Consider the following 21,133-nt stretch of genomic DNA (forward strand, 5'->3'; position numbering starts at 1 on the left):
GACCCTCATACAGCAACACCGTCTACTGCACCCTGATAGGCGGTTGACTCCTGCAGTGCTCCGAAGACGCCAGTAGGTGATGATAGAGAGCGGTAGAGCTTTATTGGCTTCAAAGGTGTGTGAGTGGCAAGGTTAAAACAAAACATTACTGGCCTACTTTTATATATTTTACAACATTTATACTTGTAAATATGTCTAAGATAAATAAGACGACCTGTCAGACATTATGATATTAGTATACTTTTCTTGAATAACTTGTATTAACGTGAAAAGGCAAACATGTAGCCTGATAAGGAGTCATGACTGTTATGAGTGGCAGAGGCTCTTACAGGGGTCGTGATGTTAACATTGATCCAATGTAATTTCATTTCATAAATTCATTCTCGTATTTGAAGAGATCAATAAAGGCTGCAACCAACAGTCTGACCTCTTGTCGTGTGGGTTTCTCTGATTCAACCTTCTTGCAGGTTTTTTAAGGACTCATAAGCCAAATAAAACAAGCACTCACAACACACAATAATAATAAGAATTTCAACAGAACATTTTAAATTCCTTGTGCAAAAAAAAAAAAAAAAAGAGGCAGTGTAATTTAGACCCAGAGTGTCCAAATAGTGCAGATTCTAAATGGTCTCTTCTTATTCAGGGACTGAGAAATCCTTTTAGTTTTATTAGACTCCTTTTTAATTTATTAGACACTAAACACCCGCGCTTCCTCATCCTTCCGAGAGATGACGCTAGAAGCAAAAGACAAATTCAAAATTGGGGGGTCTCCAGCTCTGCCTGTGTCACATGGAAGCACAGTAGCTGAGCCGAGGGGATGCGAGTACAGATGGAAGGGGCTTGAGGGATTGTGGAGGAGAAAACCTGGAGATAACACTGGAGAAAGCGGCAGCAGCGGCAGCAGCAGCAGCAGCAGCGGCGGCGGCGGCGGCGGCAGCAGCACACGAGCAGGTTAGACACTTCCCAGCCTCCCTTCTGGCTGGGGAGCAGAGGCGCGCGGACGGGGCGCACAAGCGGGTCAGCGGGCGCTTAAAGGATGTCACATGCAATATGCTGCATTCCTGTTTTCTGAAGCCCAAGAAAGCCAAGTTCTCGCCTTTGATTGATTATGCTCGCGGGGAGCGCCTGGTCCGAGGGGAAGCAGAAACTAAATGAAGCGACCAGGGTTGATGCTGCGCCTCCCAAAATCTCTGAGCTGAGTGAGTACAGGGATATAGCGCAATGCTCTGTACCCGTGGCTATGTGACAGGCTGGAGGGAGGAGGGAGGATGGGGGTCATGCATATGTGCCTATAGATTCAGCTCGATAAGCTGCACACGCAGTTGGTACACAGCATCTTTTATTCATCCAGGACATGTAACCCACCGCTGCCGGTTTTTGTCTTTCTTTCTTTGTGTTCGCCCTGCCCTTTTCTTCATCTCCACTGGTCATACATTTAACACACAGACACGTGTGCACCCACCTCAGCGTTACTGCATTGCCTTTTTGTGATTTAAAGCCCCAAATGAACGGATTCATCAGAGAACTTCATTGTGATTTGATGAGAGGAAGGCACAGGAAGCCTCCAATCATTTTTGTTTTCTGTGTGGTATCCCTGCTGACTCTGAAGCATAAAGATAATTAACGTTAGACCTTCCGTTAACATTTGCAGCCTCCCCCCCCCACCCCACCCCTCCTCCCTCACTCATAAATAGGGGGGGTGTGGGGAACTGGCTTTGTCGTGTAAGTTGCCAGCTGACCTCAGGGACACAACATCCTTTACCATCCTCACTTTGATCTGGAAATGAATCGGAAACGCTTTGATGATTAGAGGAGAAGAAGAGAAGGAGAAAGGGAAAACCCTGTGTTGCTACAGGCTTAATGAAACAATGATAAAAGCACACTGCATCATGCTTGAAATTCTTCATGTATAGCCTCCTCCTGCACAGGCATTTTATTTTACCCATCTTCACAGCCTGCATGGTTTTGTGTCTGAGAGCCGGCAACATTTTGAGGTTTGTAACCTGTTGTCAGCATCACTGCAGTTGGAGGTGTCAGAGCCCAGAGGCGCGGCGAGCCGGGCAGCCGAACCGTCACCCCAGCGTGAGATTGATGCCTGCTGAGTGGGTGCCATCATGAGCCACATACATACTTACATATATACATACATACAACCTCCACAGATATAGGTTACACACAAGCCTTCATGGAGGATTTCACTAAATAGATCCACAGTGTAAAAACCTTGATGATGATTTCCCTTTTTAACTTTCAGCACCTCTCTTGTTGTTTCAAAGCTGCTGGAAAGGATGTGAATCATCTCATCACAAGACATTATTCTGTATAATTTGCTGTGAATAATGTCAGGCGGTGTTAGTATCAGCGGCAGCGTTGCCCAGATAAAGACAGAGCCTCAGCTTTCTTCCTCACGGGGGCTTGGTTAATCGTTGTTGCAAGCAAACATTTGACCTAATTCACATTCTCACACAATAGCTCTCTCCTCTCTCCCCCCATCTCTCTCTCTCTCTCTCTCTCACACACACACACACACACACACACACACCCACACACAGCTGTTATTTGTGTCACACAGAGGGTGAGGGTTTTGCTCCACTTGAACTCCCAGGTGGTTTATCAAAACCTGAGCAGATTCGGCAGAGAGGCCACTGCTGGCTGGCTGGGTTTGTGGAGATGAGCTCCCGTATTATTAATAATGAACACATGTAATGTAGTGCATGTTCCTAGAAAATTAAAATCCGACTTATTGCAACACTGTAGGGCGAAATGTGTCCCTTAGAAAATGCTTTTTATGAGGATAACACAACAGATTTCCATGTTTGACTTTTGTGCCGTAAGCAGAAACCATAAACATTTTTTTTTGTTATTGTTTTTAAGAGTTGGAGTATCAGTAGCATTAATTTTGTTTGACAAAAAGACAAAATGATGTGCTGTTTTTTTTTTTTCTAAAATTTGATCTGATTGGTCAAATGTTTCACCCAGCATGTTTTTAATGTCTTTAAAGATTGAGATGTTGAGATTGGATCAAAGTTAACAGGTGATATGTTCATTCAATCAGTAATCCAGGACTGCAACTAATGGTTATTTTCTCCAATAATCGATTAATAGTGCTCAAGTTGATAGAATCTAAAACACCAGAGAACAGTGAAACATTTCAATCACGTTTCCCAGAGCCCAACGTGATGTCCTCAAATGTCTTATTTTGTCTGAGGAACAGTTGGAAATCCAAAGCAAATCTTTTTTTTTAATATAATAAGACAAGAGATGCAACACATTTCTTACATTTAAGAAGCTGGAACCATCAGATAGAATTGTGTATTGATTATTTAATCGAAAGAACATTAATTGGCAACTATTTTGATAGTCGATTAATCGTTTAAAGCTACATTGTGTAAGAATTTCACCCATCTAGCGGGGAAATTGTATATGACAACCAACTGAATGTTACTTTGTAGCCCCTCCCATTCCGAGCGCGTTTTAACTCCTACGGTGCCAAGATTTGTCCGTTCTGTATATTGTATGAGATTAATAGTGTAAGGCAATGTTTACAGCGTAGGCTACATATTTTTCTCCGTGAGCAGAGTCAGAGATCAGTTGATGCGACGGAGGTGCGAGGGAAAGCTAAAGGAAGAGGGAAATAAGGTAAAGAAAAACCAAAAGACAGAGCCGGTAGCAGTGGATCAGTGAGACCGCCTAGGCAAAGAAAAACTAAAGAGACACTCTCCAAGGATGATGAGGGACTCCGTTACATGTCCTTGAGAATAGGTGTGATCCTCCATCTTCAATAGGCTTTCAAATCTGCCGGCAGTCGTGAGTAATCTCCCGGCTGGCAGTCGTCACGGTGCCACTGAGTGTAAAGCACGAAAGGTGGAGGTATGTCCCTCTTTGGCTAATGTATTTTAAAGATGGAGGCGCTACATGGCTGCCGCCATTCGAGCGACTTGCTCGTATGTATTCTGAATGATTCTGAATGACAGATTCTACGCTTACAAGAACACTTTGATTAGTTGATGGAAGTAATTACACATGAATGAGCACATATTTGTGAAAGAACAAAGGGGGTTTTGCTAAGAATCAACTCCAAAAATTACACAATGGAGCTTTAAGTCATCCATTCTCTGGTTTTCCAGCTTCTCCAATGTGAGGATGTTCTGCTTGTCTCTGTTTTCTATCATTATAAACTGAATACATTTGCCGTTTGTGATTGTTACTTGTAATTCATCAATCAATTATGAAAACAATCAACAGATTAATCAATAAGCCCTATCAGATTTTAATAATTTAGCTTGAAAAATGACCTAAACAAGTCATCATCAAAATCATTTTCTGTTCATCAGCTAATTGTCGGCTAATCAGCTCTACAGTCGTCCACATTGCAACTGTTGTGACCCAAACTTTCATCCATTCATTCATTCATTCACCTGTACCCAACATAATATGTGAACGGCTGCAATGATTAGTTGATTAGTCGATTGACAGACAAAACAATTGGACGGCACCTATTCGATAATCGATTACTCGATTTGTATACTAAAAATTACAAATGCTTCTCAATTCCAGCTTCTCATTCCTGAGTGTTTACTGCTTGTCTTTTATCTTATGTGATAGAAAATACAATATTTTTTAATATTTTACACTGTTGCTCAAACAAAACAGCCAATTTTATGTTGGTTTCCAGTGTTTCATGAACCAAATGATTAATCCAAAAATAATTGGCAGATTAATCAATGACGAAAATAATCGCTAGTCTCCTGTGTGTCCACTGGCACTAGAAGAGAAGAAATAGAAATCTGTATATTTGATATGCAGCAACATAATATAAGCTCAAAGGTCCACTAACTAGCTTTCAGAGCTTTCAAACATTTACAGGCTTTATTTGCTAAAATTTTGTTCCAATGGTGAACTTTTATTTTGTTTATATTTTACTTTACTTGGTTTATGACCATAGCAATGCACCGTTCTGACTTATTAGTCCCGATACGATACCGATACCTGGGCTTTGGGTATCGGCCAAAACCGAGTCCCGATCCAATATGTTTAATTAATAAGCTGTATGGCTCACTGTGTGGACGTGACGGGATCGTTTTTCTATGTGTAAGGCAACATCAGACCTGACTTAAACATTGCTAGCAAACAAATACATAGATATAAATTTACGGAATTCTTATTTATTATTCAAATAATAAATTGTGAACCAGCAACTTGGTAAAGAATCTTCAAAATTAACAGGAGTTAAAATTCAAGTGTATACGTTTTAGATGCAGCACCAAATTGGTCAACACTGAATTGAATAGATTGGCCGCATTGTCACAGATAAACCAGCTATTTGAGACAGTTTCGGCCCGATATCCACATCATTGCATCCCTACATGCAATGCATGTGATTCAGTAAAGAAACCACATTTTAATGATCGCTGATGCTCCAGTTTCCTCGCCATACGGCCCCCCTCTCAGTGTAAGTAGCCTTCTGGTCTGTGATACACGGCCAGGGCAACACCTGGCAAATCTACAGCTGCAGGTATTTGCTGGTAGTTTGTAACGAGCACACTGAGCGCCACAGACAGATGGGGGGGGCTCTCTGTTGCTTACGGAGAGGGGTTTTGTTTAGCAGAAAAATCAGCCAGGGAAGGGCCATTTCTTGCTCTTGCTCTAAGCGCTACGTCCAATTGGTTGGCTCGTGTGAGGCAGCTCTAGGGCCAGAGATTACACTGCAGTGCTGAGGCGTCACTCTGACTGAACACCGCAGGCGGAGGCAGGGGGAAAGAGGGAGAGAAGAATGGGTAGGGAGGTGAGGACACACTCAATGAGACAGGGAAGGGGAAGGGAGGCCGGGAAACCTTGTTGGGAAATGTGACAGCCTCCTCTCATCATCTGCTTTCAGCGTCTTCAAACACCTGCCACAGGACTCCCACGCATGTCTTCCTCCCCTCCTCTCTCTCCTTTCTTTTCTCCACACCTACACCTTTCCCCCTTTCTTCTCTCTCATTACCCTCTCCATCTCCACTCCTCGGCTCTGTTGTCAAATCAGCACAGATATAATTACACTGACACAACTGTGAATTAAACGAGCATTGCCTCACAGGTTCTTTAAATCCAGCATAATATGTCAGACTCACTCAGGAAGTGTTCTGTTGAAGGTGCTGGATGAATTGGTGGCATTTAAAGCAGATCTGTGAAATCTTTGACATGTTTGCTGGCTGCTGTTAAAATACCCCAAATAGTTTTGACAGACATGCTGGGAAAACGTGTTTGCTGCTCTTTAGACATGCTCAAAGAAGTATGTAATTATGTTGGATATTTAGTGTTGTAAAAATATTAGGGGTGCACAATTCAGAAAATGTCACGACTCGATTCAATATTGATTTTTAGGCTCAGGATTCGATTCAAAATCGATTTTCGATTCAAAAAACGATTCTCAATTAAAAAAATTATTCCCAGTATGTAAATGTAGTTACTTTTCTACTGCGATTGCAGTAGACATACAATTTAAAAGAAAAGAAACACAACAAATTAAATGTAGTTTGATATTACTTTATATGTCTTCATACAAAAATAAAAAAAATGTGCAACTAAAAACTGCAAAGTGCCAAGCTTTGGCCAGCTTTCAAATACATTTAATTCAAGTATAAAATAAAACAAATAAAAAGAGCTTTTCGTTTAGAGTTCGGTGGGAGTATAGAGCATTGAAAGAGTGCGTTGGTTGACTGGCATGTTAGGAGGAGGTACTTTAGGTTGTTGTTCGTCCACGTCTTTAATGTTAATCTCCGGGTGATGGCGTACCATGTGAGTTCTCAAGTTTGTGGCGTTTCCAAAATACTTAACTTTCGCTTTGCAAAGCCTGCATATAGCACAATTCCTATCAAGTTCCGTCTTCCCCTCGAGGTTATAAAAGCCGAAATGTGCCCCAACTCTCGCCTTCAATGAGGATGGAGCAGGTTGAATAATTCTTTCAGTGAGGTTTGCCATTGTTTGTGCCGACTAAACTACTTCTGCTGCACTTGTTCTTCTTTTGAAGAAGAGTGCCCAGGCGTCAGTGTGAATTTGACGCAACGCCATCTATGGGAATGGCGAGCTAAACTCATTTCAGGACAATAGTATACACGCCACTAAAAAAAAAAAAAAAAAATATGAATTGATTTTTGGAATTCTATGAATCGATTTTGAATCGGTAGAGCTTGAATCGTGCACACCCCTATAAAATATGACTTAGATCGTGTTAATAGTAACTAACGCTGGTTTAATTTGAACCAGGAAACCAAGCAGTTGTTTCTGGTCATGTTGCCTTGAACTTACAAAGAAAACTACAAGCATCGTGCAAAGAACCACCAAGACATCTGTGTATGAAATTTTGTCCAAATTGGATTTCATGCTGAGAACAGTTTGGTTAGTGGCTGGATCTTCTCAAAGAAATGCAAATTACCCCCAAATCTGCACAACTTCTGCAGAGTCTGATACACGTTTGTCCTGTCTCTGCAGATACAGTGTGAAAGTCAGTCAAAGAATATGCTCTGAATACTTTCGTAGAAAAGAAGAAACATTCACAAAGAAGAAAATAAAAGATCAAGGGGAAAATACACATAGATTAACCTTTAACATTAAAATAGAGGCAGTGGAGACCACACCATCTACTGATGCTACGTTTACACGTGGCCGGCTATTTTCATAAACGGACATTTCAACCTCTCGGTTTTCAGAAAAGTGTTCGTTTATATGTACCCGAGTATATATGCCGTCAACGCAGTCAAGAGCACGCCAGACCTGTAGGTGGCAGTGTAACGAGAAGCTCAAGCCCACGTTAGCCAATCAGAATCCCGACAATTGCAACAACAGCAACCAATCACGTCCTCTTTCTCTCTCTCGGCTGCCTAAACCCCCGTTTGTCTCAGTTTACATGCAAACGTGCAAACGAAGTTTTCCAAAATCTCCACTTTGGTCGGAGTTTTTAGAAATAATCGTTTTCTGTGATAAAAATGGGGTTTTCGTGTAAATGAGAGGCCAAACCGCAGGAAAATCTCTGCGTCTTCCCTTCGTGTAAACGGGGCCTGTGTTAAAGTGTGTTAAAGTCTAACTGCAATTAAATTGAATAAGTTTTGTCTGCTACAGCATACATATCTGCTATGTAAATCACTTGTGCTGTGTCAGAAACTAAAAGAGAAAAATTTATTTATTTTTTTTGGTTCATGATGGTGCCCTCTAATTTTGCATTAATTCAACAGTATACTGTTTCTCCTCCACAGTTAGGGTTAAGAACACACGTCTTATCCTGCACCTTAGCTTGTTGAACGAGCAACCACACAAACATTCACTGAAAAGTGAAAAGTGCACTGCTAATGTCAGTTTGCAGGCTACATAGCTAATTAGCTGTACAGCTGCAGCACATTAAACAACATGTAGCCTAAACATACCTGCAAATGTCCCCTCTGACTAGTTCGATGCTGGTGTGTGGTCCTGCAAATGCAAGCTGCTGTCAGTCAAACACAGACCCGCCCCTCCAGCCAGGTGGGAATGGCTGTACCCTAAATCAGCAGACCCGGACTCAAGGAATATGTGGATAAAACATTAAAGTGTGCAACAATCTGACTGATTAGTATACTTTCAATGTCATTTTATTGACCTATGTTGGAGATGTAACTAAAATATAATGAACTCCATCGGAGGACTTTGCGTTAAGACTGACTTAATTTAGCTCAAAGCACCACTGTGTCTAAGTACAGCCACTAGCACGGCTGTAGATGCTTAATGTTGTCATACAGTCTGGATAGTCAAAACAGTAGAAATGTATAGCAACCCTTGCTAATGCTTGGTGTGATTTTCGTTTTTTTCTTAAGGGGGTCCAGAGATGATATGCCACATTTGATGGACATGGTGTACGAGAATTTAAAAAAATTAAAGACAGCGGAAAATAGTGCTACATTTTGGTACGTGTGCCAGATTGAGCAGGCAAATCTGTTGGCCATAGATTGGCGAGACAGGCTGACGGCTTTTACTTCTGTGGAAGATGGTACACAAAACATACTGTCGTCCTGAACACTTCTAAATATACACATCTTTTTGTCAATAATCAGACTCCAGGGAGTCTTTTATGATAACATATATATGGCTCCACTTGGGTGACAGAAAATGGACTAGATAACAAAAAGTAGGATTTGCATAACTGGCGTGGGTATGGCCTAAATCAGCAGACCTGGCTGCACTCAAGGAATATATGGATAAAACATAAATGTGTGCAACAATCTGGCTGATTCATACATCTTTGTGCGATTTTAGTGGATGAGATCTATCTGGGATAATGCATAATGAACCCCAAATTAAGTTTACCCAAATAACAAGGTTATGAACCGACGATTATAGTGAAGAAGAGCGTACCAGAAACTTGGGTTGCTTTAATCCTTATTAGGCCTCACTAACTTCACAGATCTCTACTGCAGCGCTAAAGCTAAACTATCTGAGCTGCAAAAAGACACCAACAGTCTTGAGGTGTCCAAGGCTTTGGTTAACCTTCAGAGAAGATACACATGCTTCACCAGAGACAAATTATTAGAGTAATTTGGACTGTGAAGATTAAATTCTGCCTGAAAGGATCAATGTGGAATCTAATACTAAAAAAAGTGTCAGATTTGATCATTGGCGAGGAGGATTGAGGATGAGTTTGCCTAAAAGTACGAGATTCATCATGAAGGTTTTTTTTTTTTTCTTTTTGGAAGATAATCTGTCATTATAAGATGAATAAATACATGAAAGACATTTGGACAGACGTATACAGACAGTCTAGTATCATCATCCCAACAACAACAAGACTTTGGATGAAACCAGGCGGTATGTTTCTCTCAGCCTGCTGCTCTGTCTTGTTGTTGCTGATGGACAAGTGACAAATAAACACACATGAAAACACACTGTCACAGTAGACAGATGGGATGATTTGACAGAGATTAAAAACAGGCTTGTTGTTTGGTCTTTTTGGTGTTTTTTTTATTGTTTATTTGAAACATATTTCACTGCCAAATATGAAATGATCTGGCAAGAAGCGAGGGGTAGAGGAGAAGCAAAAAAAGATGTTTCTGTCTGCTCGCTCTGCTTTCACTCGTCTCCTTCCGTTTACTCTGCCTGCTGGCATGTTCAGCTTTGGCTGTGACTCATCGCACCTTCTCAATATGTATGTTTGCTCTTGTATGAATGGTTCAAACCATGGGAAGTGTGTATTTACACATATGCATTGCAGCAGCAACATCAGAGACTCTCAGCGTTCAGATATATATATTTTTTCAGTTATAAAGCAAAGTGTCAAACTAGTAGAATTGTTGGATTACTTTATAGGTCACTTTTATGCTTTGCAGACCCAGATACTTGCAAATCTTTGTTGGTGAGCAGGTATGCTGTTGATGTCTATGTAAGTGTGACACAGATCTCAGTAATCCCTCCAACAAGGTAAAGCAGAAGCACATGCCAGAGGCGTAATGTCTGTTCACTTCACTGCTTCAGCACCGGGTGAGAATTCTCACTTTCCCTCTTACGATACGATACAACTCTTTAGTCAGTTTACAATGAAAATTCATTTTGCGTTCACGAGCAGCTCCGCTCAAAACAAAAAGAAAAGCAAAATTCACACAGAGGTAGACAACAATTACACATATAGTACAAAGATGAAAACACATCAACAGCCATGACAAAGAAACATGTTTGATGATATCCTCGGATCCAGATCTTAATTGGCAGCACACTGATTTTTCGAATCTTCTCAAACTGCTGCTTCCCTTCACTGTGAATATTTGACTTCTGGTTCCGCTGCTTTGTTGACCTACTAAATGTTTCGTAAAGGTTAGATCATTTTGTAATTAAGCACCACTCTGTGCCTTCTCGCTGCAGATCCCAGTGAGACCGTGGTACTTCCCTGCGTGGATGAGTTGTAAGGGTGTGAGTGTGAGTGTGTGTGAGAGCAAGTGAGCGTCAGCGCTCCCACATGGCCTCCATGCAGGACGGGCTGAACTTCACGGCTCCTCCCTACGGCAAGGTCCTGCTGCTGGGTGCTATCGCTGCTGCCTCAGCCTTTGTTGTTACTATCCTCATCGTGGTGCTCTGCGTGGGCTGCCAGAGGTGAGGCACTGCACACGCACACGCGCACACACACACACACACACACACACACACACACACACACACACACACACACTCAGTATGCACGCATCAGTGGTGGAAGTACTCAGATCCTTTACTTAAGTAAAAGTAGCAGTAGCAATACAACAACGTAAAAATACTCCATTGCAAGCATGCATTCAAAATACTTAAGCAAAAGTACAGAAGTGTCATCAGCTGAATGTACTTACAGTATCTAAAGTAAAGGTATTGCAGTAAAATGTCCCCTGTGACCAGTGGCGGAGGAAGTATTCAGATCTTTTACTTAAGAAAAATAGCAATACTACAGTGTAAAAATACTGTTACAAGTAAAAGTCCTGCATTCAAAATCTTAATCAAGTAAAAGTACAAAAGTATCAGCATCAAAATATACTTAAAAGTAAAAGTATGCATTTTGCAGCATGGCCCATTTCAGATATATTATATCACTGTATAACAATTATTGGTGCATTAATGTGTAAGCATCACTAATGTTGCAGCTGGTAAATGTGGAGCTAATCTTTACTACTTTATATACTGCTGGGCATCTTAATCTACAAAAAATATTATTTATTAGTTTATTTACATTTTGTATTTATAATTTGAATCTGCAAAGTAACTAAAGCTGTCAAATAAATGTAGTGAAGTAATAGTGTAATAGTGCAATATTTGCCTCTTGGAGTAGTATAAAGTATCTTAAAATGGAAATACTAAAGTAAAGTACCTCAGATTTGTACTTCAGTGCAGTTCTCGAGTAAATCTACCACCACTGGCACTTACAAGCAAATAACTCTCTCACGCACACACACACACACACACACACACACACACACACACACACACACACACACACACACACACACACACAGTCATAAGATGACTAAGACACACATGGACAGTGACTCAAACTCTCTCTCTCTCTCTCTCTCACACACGCACACACACACACACACACACACACACACACACACACACACACACAGTCCATCACTGTACTAAGTGTCAACCTGTGTGACAGAGCAGTTGTGTTTACCACAGGAAGGGGAAGACACACAATGTTCCCGGCGAGGGTGGAAAACACCGTCTCATGGACATGGTAGGTATCAGGCAACACGCTCCTCCATTTTTTTGTGTTGCAGCAGAGATTGTTGAAGCAACTTAATTCACCAGGGCACAATATCATTCGGTCCCAGTGACCCGAAGGACAACACAAGGATTATGTTCTTCCCTTTACTTTGTTGAGAATTGCTCTCTAAACCCTGTTTCTTGTAAAGTAAGTAAGTAAAGTTTATTTCTAGAACACATTTAAACACAGTTTAAGCTGACCAAAATGCTGTACAAACAAGAACTAAGGTGCTGTATTAACCCTTGTTTAGAGAGCAATTCTCAACAAAGTAACGGAAGTACATAATCCTTGTGTGGTCCTTCGGGTCACTGGGACCCGAAGGACCACACAAGGGTTAACTGGCTTTCTGTGTGTGTGTGTGTGTGTGTGTGTGTGTGTGTGTGTGTGTGTGTGTGTGTGTGTGTGTGTGTGTGTGTGTGTGTGTGTGTGTGTGTTGTCAGGGTATACTCAGGCAGTCGAAGCTGCGCTCCATCAGTAAATCAGACACTGAGATGAACAAGATGAACTGCAATGGCAAAAGTAAGTGCATCTTTCACGTAACAAATCCTGACCTGTGCTGTACTGTACCTTGCTGTTGTCTTGTGAAAAACGTCTCCTTAATGAAATTAAACAGCCTGGTCATGTTTTTAGCTACATGACAGAGCACGTTTTTGCCTCATCAAAGGGAATTCTTGAAGAATTGAAGTTGAAAGTTTTTCTCAACCACATGAGCATGCAGTTGTGGAAGAAGTACTCAGATCCTTTACAACTAAAAGTAGTATACCACAGTCTAAAAATACTCCATTACAAGTCAAAGTCCTGCATTCAGAATGTTACTTAAGTAAAAGAACATAAGTATTATCAGCGAAATGTACTTAAAGTATCAAAAGTAAAAGTACCTGTTATACAGAATGGCTCCTTTCAAAGTGTAATAAAATATTTTAATCTGTATAATAATTCTGTTTTTAACATGTAAGACCAATGTGGAGCATATTTTAGATACTTTGTATACTACTGGGTAGAATAGTGGTATAAATGACTGCAGCATACTGCATCAAATTGTCAAATAACTGTACAGTTAAAAGTACAATATTTCCCTCTGAAATGTAGTGGAGTAGAAGTATCAAGTGATATAAAATAGAAAATACTCAAATAAAGTACAAGTTTGTCAAAATTGTACGTAAGTACAGGACTTGAGTAAAAGCCTCAGAAGAAGAAATCATTTTCACGCTTATTTTAAAGCATGAAAATCATAAACAGTGGAGATACAAGGTTTTCACCCAACAGAATCACTATAGTCTGTGAATTGGCGAAAAAATCGGAAAATTAAGCTGCAGATAAATGACAAGTAACCCTAGCATGTTCTAATTTGGCTCGTCCTCATAATAAATGGCTTGGAGTCCAAAAAAAACAACAGATAATGTAAATAAACATTTAGGTCAACGCTTAACATTTGCGTGATGTCACCGCACACTTTCCTCCACGTGCTCCGTGTCTGATCCGGCCTTAAATTCATGTAAAACCATAAATGCAATTTACCCTAAAACAGAATTCCCATTACCTTCACAACTCAGCCTTATTCCACTGGACTGATCAAGCTTGATTTATGGACATGCATCTCTTTCTCTCTCAAAGACAGAAATCAGAGAGCCAAGACAAGTCCTGGAGCTCCATCACTGACAGTCAACAGGGAACTGTGTTTGTGGGCACAGTGACAGTAGCCTGAGAGGGTTTGAAGAAATATAAGCATATGTCCTGTTTCCACTGCAGTGGAATGAAGTCAATTTGGACGCGTTTTCTCAAAACATCTACGTCAGTTCCCAGTTCACTGTCAGCTCCAGATTTCCTCTCTCTACCAGCGAGAGATTTATTCATGTTCACAAATGTTTGTTCAGTACAAGAAGAGCAAACGTATGTGAGTTCTGTTTTATGGTGGGCATCGGCCCGTCTGTGCCATTCAGAGGCATGTAAAAAGAAAGGTACGGACCTTCTGCTGCTGCCCAGCAGGTCTAACTCTGACCTTCGTTCTCAAGGCAGGCAGCTTCCCCAGATCCCCTCCGGGACTGGAGAGGACGGAGAGCACACTTACTCTGAAGTGGGCCGAAGCTCTTCCACCACACGTACTGACGATGCCCTGTACGCCATGGTAGGCAGGGCCGGGCAGACGGACACCCCGGCCCCTCCGGCAGTCCCCGCCAACACCCCGGCGCCCCCAGACCCAGACGGCGACGTGGAAGGAGGGCTACCCGAACCCGAGGCCCAGGTCATGTCTCCCCCTCACCCTCCGGAGACGGCCGAGTACGCGTGCGTCAGGAAGCTGAGGAAGGCCGACAAGGCACCCCAAAAGAGGGACAGCGGGACGGATATGGTGGAGCCGCCGGTGCCGCCTCCACGACACGCCCCGCCGTCACATCCCGCCCCTCCTCCGCCGCACCCCCATAGCACAAAGTTGCCCCGTAGAAATGTGGATGCCTTCAACGTCCCTGCGTTCCCAAAGGTTGGTAGAGGAACTCTTTTTTTTTTTTTTTCATCTGATTAATTTAAATTGTTTACAAAACAGTTATTGAGCTTTACATGTCATACATTCAATACGTAGTACAGTAGTGAAAAATATCTTCCCACGAGGACGTGGTGCACTTACTAATAGCTTTTCTCTAGCACTTTCAGCTGCATCTCATCTCCATGACAACTGGGCAAACTCCATACGCTGATGAAGACCATGAGATGCAGTTGAAAGTGGAAAAGCTAGTAAGTGGACTTTATGTTAAGATTGTTGAAGTAAAAAATAAAAAAGTTCTTTTACTGGGGTGAACTGGTTTTAACATTGTGTTATTTAGGATTCGTATAAGTAACTTTTTAACCTTAAAAACAGATTATTTCTGGTGAGAGATTATTTTTTATTGGTTGTAAGGATTAGATTAAGTCTTTAAATTTGATTATTTTCATAGGAAGGGATTAAATACAGGGCAGAAAACATGTAATAAAAGAACTATTCATATAAATAGGTGAACTTTTCTCACATAAAGTCAGTGGCCTTGTATTTGATGCCACTCAAAACAAAGGCAATAACACATCTTCTTTGTGTTCGGCATAGACAGCATCATCTGGTAATGTTGTAAAGGATTCAGTTTTATGGGCTGAAGGAAGTGAAAACCTGAGGGGGAGATGAAGTTCACAGCTAAGTTAGGTTGCTCTCCAGAGGTCTGACTGGAGTGGCTGATGAGATCAGCCTTGTGCACTGACTTTACTGGAAGGCCCTAAAAGTGTCTATTATCCACATTATTGGTGTGGCTCTATGGATGGAACTGTTGGTCTGTTATTCAGTCAGTCCAGCACTATCGGATGGATTGCCATTAAGTTCAGTACAGACATTCATGTTCCCCGGAGGATGACTCTTACTGACTTTGGCGATCCCCTGACTTTTCCTCTAGCATGAGGTTGATATTTGTGGTTTAAGTGAAATGTCTTAGCAACCATGGGATCGGTTTAAATTATACTGCCCTCAGGATGAGTTGTGAGAACTAACATTTGCCCAATACTTTTATGGTGTATGACCAAGTTCCTGCTAAAATAATGACAGTCCCATCAGCCTCAGCTGTACTTTGGGGTTAGCAAAATGTTAAAATGCTAAACTGAGATGGTGAACATGGTGAACATTGCCATTGTGAGCATGCTGATGTTAGCATTTAGCTCAAAGCACAACTGTGCCCGAGTAGGCTGGTGTCTCACAGAGCTGCTGGCGTGGCTGCAGACTCGTAGCAGGCGTTCAGACTGAAAACAACCCTGTGTTAACAAAACGCAGGGCTGCGCTGGAACGGATCCATAAATTTGAAGGCTTAAAGCACCGCACAGCGCTTTATAAGTTTATAACTCTGGAAAGTTACCACAATAATCACAATTTTTCTTTTTTACCTGTGGTCGTGATGGTTGCTTGGTAAGCTGTAAAAATATAGCTTTGGAATTACACAGTAATCTACCAGGAATGTACGCTTGTACGTTTTTTTTCCTGCTGCTGTTGTCGTATTGGCCTCAAGGGGGCGCTGTTTTATTCACGTAGGACTAGAGTTGGTCTTAGTTAGTCTTGTTTAAACAGTCTTTGTGTCTCAGTTTGGTGTGAAAAGTCTCTCAGAGATCTTCGTTTTGATTGTTAGTTCTCAGTTAGGCTCAGGTGTGTAACAAACGTCTTTATAATTAATGTTACGTGTGTAGCTCTTTGTCAGCATCGGCATGACACATTAATATGCAGCCTGTCGTCCAGGTACAGTGGAGACTAGTATTTCTGTCAGATTTCCTGTTGATGCTGCAGAGGATCTCCACGGTTGTAATCGTGCCAACGCTGCAGTTTTCTCTGCACACGGCTTCACCAGGTCATCTTAGCACTTCTGTAGACATTTGACTTTGAAGTCCCGGCAATGAGATGTGTTCCATTTGTCGAAGAGTTCTTGGTGATAGTGGGATATTTGTGCTCTCAACGGTGTCACCTCTTCCATATGTTGGCAGCAGCATGAGTGTAGGCAGGCTGTCTGCCTTTACTGTGGGCATAAAGGCTTTGTGCTCCCCTCCAGGTGACAGTGGGAGACCATTTGCTGCCCTGCGTGAGGTCAGTGGGGTTGTGCTATCTGCTGTGACCTGAGTTCAGTAACACACACAGGTCACAGGCTTACATGTGTACGCTGTCTGCTCGCAGGGCTGTTCACCACTGATGTTCTTGTGGATGACGCAACATGTTGAAATTGAGTCATCCAGAATATACCGTAAGCTCCTCGCGTTACAACCTTCACCTGCAGGGAAAATCTATTCATTACTGTGTGAAATAAATCTAATACATTTCTAATGCCCTCTCTTTGCTACAAAAAGAGTATTTAAAGAGGTTAATTTGTCTTTGATGAACATCGTCCATCGTCCGTTCTGTTTTTAAAAGGCTATTTTTTTATATTCACAAATACTCACAGAAGATGAACATGTGACGAGCTCTGCCCCGATTTGTTGTTCTGTTGACAGGAAGTGATGTTCATGGGCAACGGAGAGCAGTACATCTGGAAGCCTCCAGAGGAGGAGGAGATCATGCACCAAACTAAAGCCCTGGGACCACTAAGTGCTCACACAGTGGAGAATATACAACCGGCTGCCACTGTGGTGAGCCAGGACTTTTCAGTCTGTGTATCAACCTAGTTTATTTGTGAAGTTACTGTGTTGAAGCTCCCTGTTCCCCATGTCCCCCTTAAACCTATGATTATAGGTAGCTTTAATATTAGACAAAACACTTTTACAGACTGATTTACAGTTTCCATATTCTGTATCTGCTGGACCGAGGACTTCACTCAAGTTATTTATCACTATTAAATGTATTTAATCCAGCATCAGTTTGTGCCTCTCATGTACAGTATTACGTATTTGATCTAAGCATTTGTTTTGTGAAAAATAAATGCCAGGTGATCTTTTAAAACCCAGAAGGTCGTTTAACAAAAGTACTTTCTTGAAGGTATCTTGAAAAATCCTCAAAGAGACATTCAGTCCACTGCAAAATAAAGATGGTAGTCAGAAATGACACGTCCTTGCTCAGTTTGTACAATGTAAACCAAAATATAATAGCTGTGTTATCATTTATCACTGCGCAATAGGCCTATTGATGTTTTTCTTGTATAATGAGCAAGGCGACATAAAGAGTCTTATCGTCCAGCAGACAGAATATTTTAAAAGATTAAAGGAAGTATTCTATTTCTTGGGAATAATGCTTATTCACTTTGAAACAGAGAGTTAGAAGAACGTGTCTGTCCATTAAATATGAATTAGCTTAGCTTAGCATAAAGACTTGAAACAGGGGGAACAGCTAGCCTGGTTTTGTACAAAGGTAACTTAATCTGCCAAAAGACATTATACCTCATTCGTTTAATTTGTAGCAAAACCCAAAGTTTTAACGGGGATTATGTGCCAGACTATTTCTTAGCGCAGTGGCACAGTGACTTCCTAGAGTTACAGCTGGTTGCCTGGCAACCTCAGGTTAGTGACAACAAGCCCTTAATCCCCGTAAAACCAGTTTATCAATTTCATAATTTAGTTTTTGTACAGATGAAACACACAATGTATAACATATTAATTAGTGAGTTTAAGAGGTGATGGAAGGCAGATTTACTTGCTTTTGGACAGCTGGGCTAGCTATTTCCTCCGGTTTCCAGTCTTTATGCTAAGCTAAGCTAAGCTAACTGGCTGCTGACTTCAGCTTCATATTTAACATACAGACATGCATTGATCTTCTCATGATTTAACTTGTCAAAAATGTTAAGCGCGTTTCCTTTTTCTTTCAAGCCTTTTTTTTTATTTTTTTACAGTCTAATCTCAGCGACATCTTGTTTGACTGCAGGTGGCGGAGATGTACTCCAAGGTGTGTAAACCAGGAAAGAAGAAGAGAGCCGTGCCAGGGTCTCCTCCAGCCAATCCTGGCTTCCGGACCTTGGGTCGCGGAGACCGGGACCGAGACCGGGACGGGGGGTTTAGTGTGGTGGTCAAACCCCAGACGTGGGCCCTTCAAGAGGGCAAAGCAGTGGGAGGGCCCCTGGTAGACCACTGCTACGAGTCCATCGGGACAGAGGAGTGCGATCTGGCCTATGAGAACATGGAAGGTGGCGGCGCCTGGAAGCGAGAGAGGCCCCCCAACACGTGTGCCACCCTGCGGCCGAGGAGGAAGAAAGCCCAGCAGCCCTTGCAGCAGCAGCAGCCCCCTCCCCCGCCGCCCACACAGCAGACCCCCAAGTTACAGCACCTGCCCGCCAAAGCCCTGCTGCTGCCGGGGGAGAACCTGTACGAGAGCATCGGCGACCTGAAGCAGGGCTCCGCCACCTCCAGCACCACCACCATCTTCACTTTCAACGACGGCATGGAGATGTACGTGACAGGGCTCTGAGGCGGCGGCTGCACTGTGACCCCTATCCTTCCACACAAGGAGCTGAGCTAACACCACAAGGAGTGACGGCTGAGCCCCTGTCATGCTCACCCATGCATACTGTTTACATTCAAGTCATAACGTCATGCCTCTCACAGGCCCACGAGGCCTCGGGGCAATAATGTTGATCTGTTATGACCTGGGCTGAACACAAAGTCCAATCTAAAAACCTTATAAGGAATCCAAAGGTAGTGAATAATAAATGAGCACAAGACCATCGCAGAGCAGTCTGCAGGTAACAGTAGCACTTCTATTTTACTGATACATATGTGCAAAGCACAATAAAGTAAAAAAAGCCTAAATTCTTCCTCAATTCTAGCGGGTAAAAATAGTCCTAGCAGGACTCTTATCAGGGGAAAAAGGCACAGCGTTGTGTGTAATCTTTTGGTAGCACTTATCATGAACAGGCCTTCCCTGTAGTTGGTCAAGATGTGATTCAGGACGGAATTAAAATGATATAAAGGAATGAATTACTAATCAAAATTCTTGAACGCTCAGGGACCGAGAGAAACAATTATGAGAGTATTATAATAAAAACTGCACACATTTTGCATTCCTCCTAAAAGCTTCGACTAATTTAGACTATCATTATGTTGACAAACCGACCAGATACTTCCCTCCGTCATGTTTCATCTTACATGGACTGAACACTGTCTCCACTGCCGTCTGTAAATGAAGTGTTTTACTTTGTTGATCCTGTTTCTGCACTTTGCCTGCTACAAGTTGCATGCTAAAAAAAAAAGGGAAAAAACTAAACAAAAAATCAAGCACTGTCGTGTGGTATCTCTATATGAATGTTTTTTTTTTTCTATTGTCGTTGGTTGTTAATTTTTATTTTTTTTGTGTGTGTTGCTTTATTATTCTGTAGCGCTCAAAGCCAGTTAGATTAAGGATGTCTTTGGCTCAGTGGGACTCTGTGCAGCAGAGAGGAGAGGTTATTTTCTCTCACCACACACACAGTACAGATGAAACAAGACTAAAGAGGACTGCTCGAGTCCAAAAGTTGGAGACAGCCCACTCAACCCCCCCCCCCCACACACACACTCACACACACCCCTCTCTGCTCAGTCCTCACTGACATCTGTCGCTGCCTTGTGGTCATATGAATCTGCTTGGGTTTCACCATAGTGCAGCTTGGAAAGTAGAACTGATGTGTATTAGCAAACGCCATGTCCCATCATCACTCCCTCCTCTCTCTGTTATCAGTGTTAAAAATATTGCAGAAAAGACAAAAATTGTGAAGCAAATGGTTTTGCTTAGCGGCAGAGCATCACCCCGAGGAGAACACGCTCATAAAATTTACACCCAAATCCTGGACAATAACGATGATTTCATTTGACCAAATATCCCCATCAAACAATGTGATTATACTGTATGTTGATGCAATGTGTATGTACATTACAAAAGAGAAAGACTAATAAATATATCATCAGTGTCAAGAAATCTATCTTTTTCTATTATGTTTAATTGTGTTTTGGAATGACTTATCTTGTGACACAAACTGCGAAAAACAGCTGCAATGTAAATTTTTCAGTGTATTCTGTTTGTTGTTTTTGAAGCCATGAAGCTACGGTGTGTTCTTGGAAAGCCCAGCTAAGTTAAATGTGGCAGCTAATGTTGTGTGTTTGCTATTCAGACTACAGGGTCTTGTACTCAAAAAGCGTGTAATTAAGTGCTAAAGTGCAAAAGATTGTAATGTTTTATATCAAGATTACTATTCATGAAATGTCAGTCAAGTTTATACTTTTGTAATAAAGTGGCACTTTAAAAACAAGATGTTTCATCTCATAGTGTCAAGTTATTCAAATTTGAAAGACAGCTGATTTTGCTGAGTGACGCTGAACACAACCTTCTCTAAAAGACTAAATATCACCAAGAGTTCACTTTGCCGTCTACTACAGAAGGAACAAAGACTTTTTTTTTTATTCAAACATTTTCTTTTGAAAAAGCTGCCTGTAGATTAGCGTCTTCAGCTCTATAAA

At 41.8% G+C, this 21,133-nt stretch overlaps 1 protein-coding gene across 3 annotated transcripts; it reads left to right on the top strand.

Moving 5' to 3' along the window:
* The first annotated feature begins 782 nt into the window (after window positions 1-782).
* On the top strand, window positions 783-20,594 carry si:dkey-70p6.1 (uncharacterized protein LOC570575 homolog). Of its 3 annotated transcripts, none has more exons than XM_039801781.1 (8): window positions 783-1,199; window positions 10,861-11,088; window positions 12,145-12,202; window positions 12,673-12,751; window positions 14,245-14,708; window positions 14,870-14,959; window positions 17,213-17,347; window positions 18,573-20,594. In XM_039801781.1, the coding sequence occupies exons 2-8, from the start codon at window positions 10,955-10,957 to the stop codon at window positions 19,110-19,112; spliced, it is 1,500 nt and encodes a 499-aa protein (XP_039657715.1). In that variant the 5' UTR covers window positions 783-1,199; window positions 10,861-10,954; the 3' UTR covers window positions 19,113-20,594. The 3 variants fall into 3 exon arrangements, with proteins under 3 accessions (XP_039657715.1, XP_039657716.1, XP_039657717.1); XM_039801782.1 differs by having other exon boundaries at window positions 783-951; XM_039801783.1 differs by lacking the exon at window positions 14,870-14,959 and having other exon boundaries at window positions 784-1,199.
* The last annotated feature ends 539 nt before the right edge of the window (window positions 20,595-21,133 follow it).

This window comes from Perca fluviatilis, chromosome 5 (genome assembly GCF_010015445.1).
Source record: "Perca fluviatilis chromosome 5, GENO_Pfluv_1.0, whole genome shotgun sequence".
Taxonomy (NCBI): domain Eukaryota; kingdom Metazoa; phylum Chordata; class Actinopteri; order Perciformes; family Percidae; genus Perca; species Perca fluviatilis.

Coding starts and splice junctions, on each gene's coding strand:
- si:dkey-70p6.1 (XM_039801781.1), top strand. CDS start 10,955: ATGGCCTCCATGCAGGACGGGCTGAACTTCACGGCTCCTCCCTACGGC. Junction 11,089..12,144: donor CTCTGCGTGGGCTGCCAGAG/GTGAGGCACTGC, acceptor TGTTTACCACAG/GAAGGGGAAGACACACAATG. Junction 17,348..18,572: donor TACAACCGGCTGCCACTGTG/GTGAGCCAGGAC, acceptor GTTTGACTGCAG/GTGGCGGAGATGTACTCCAA.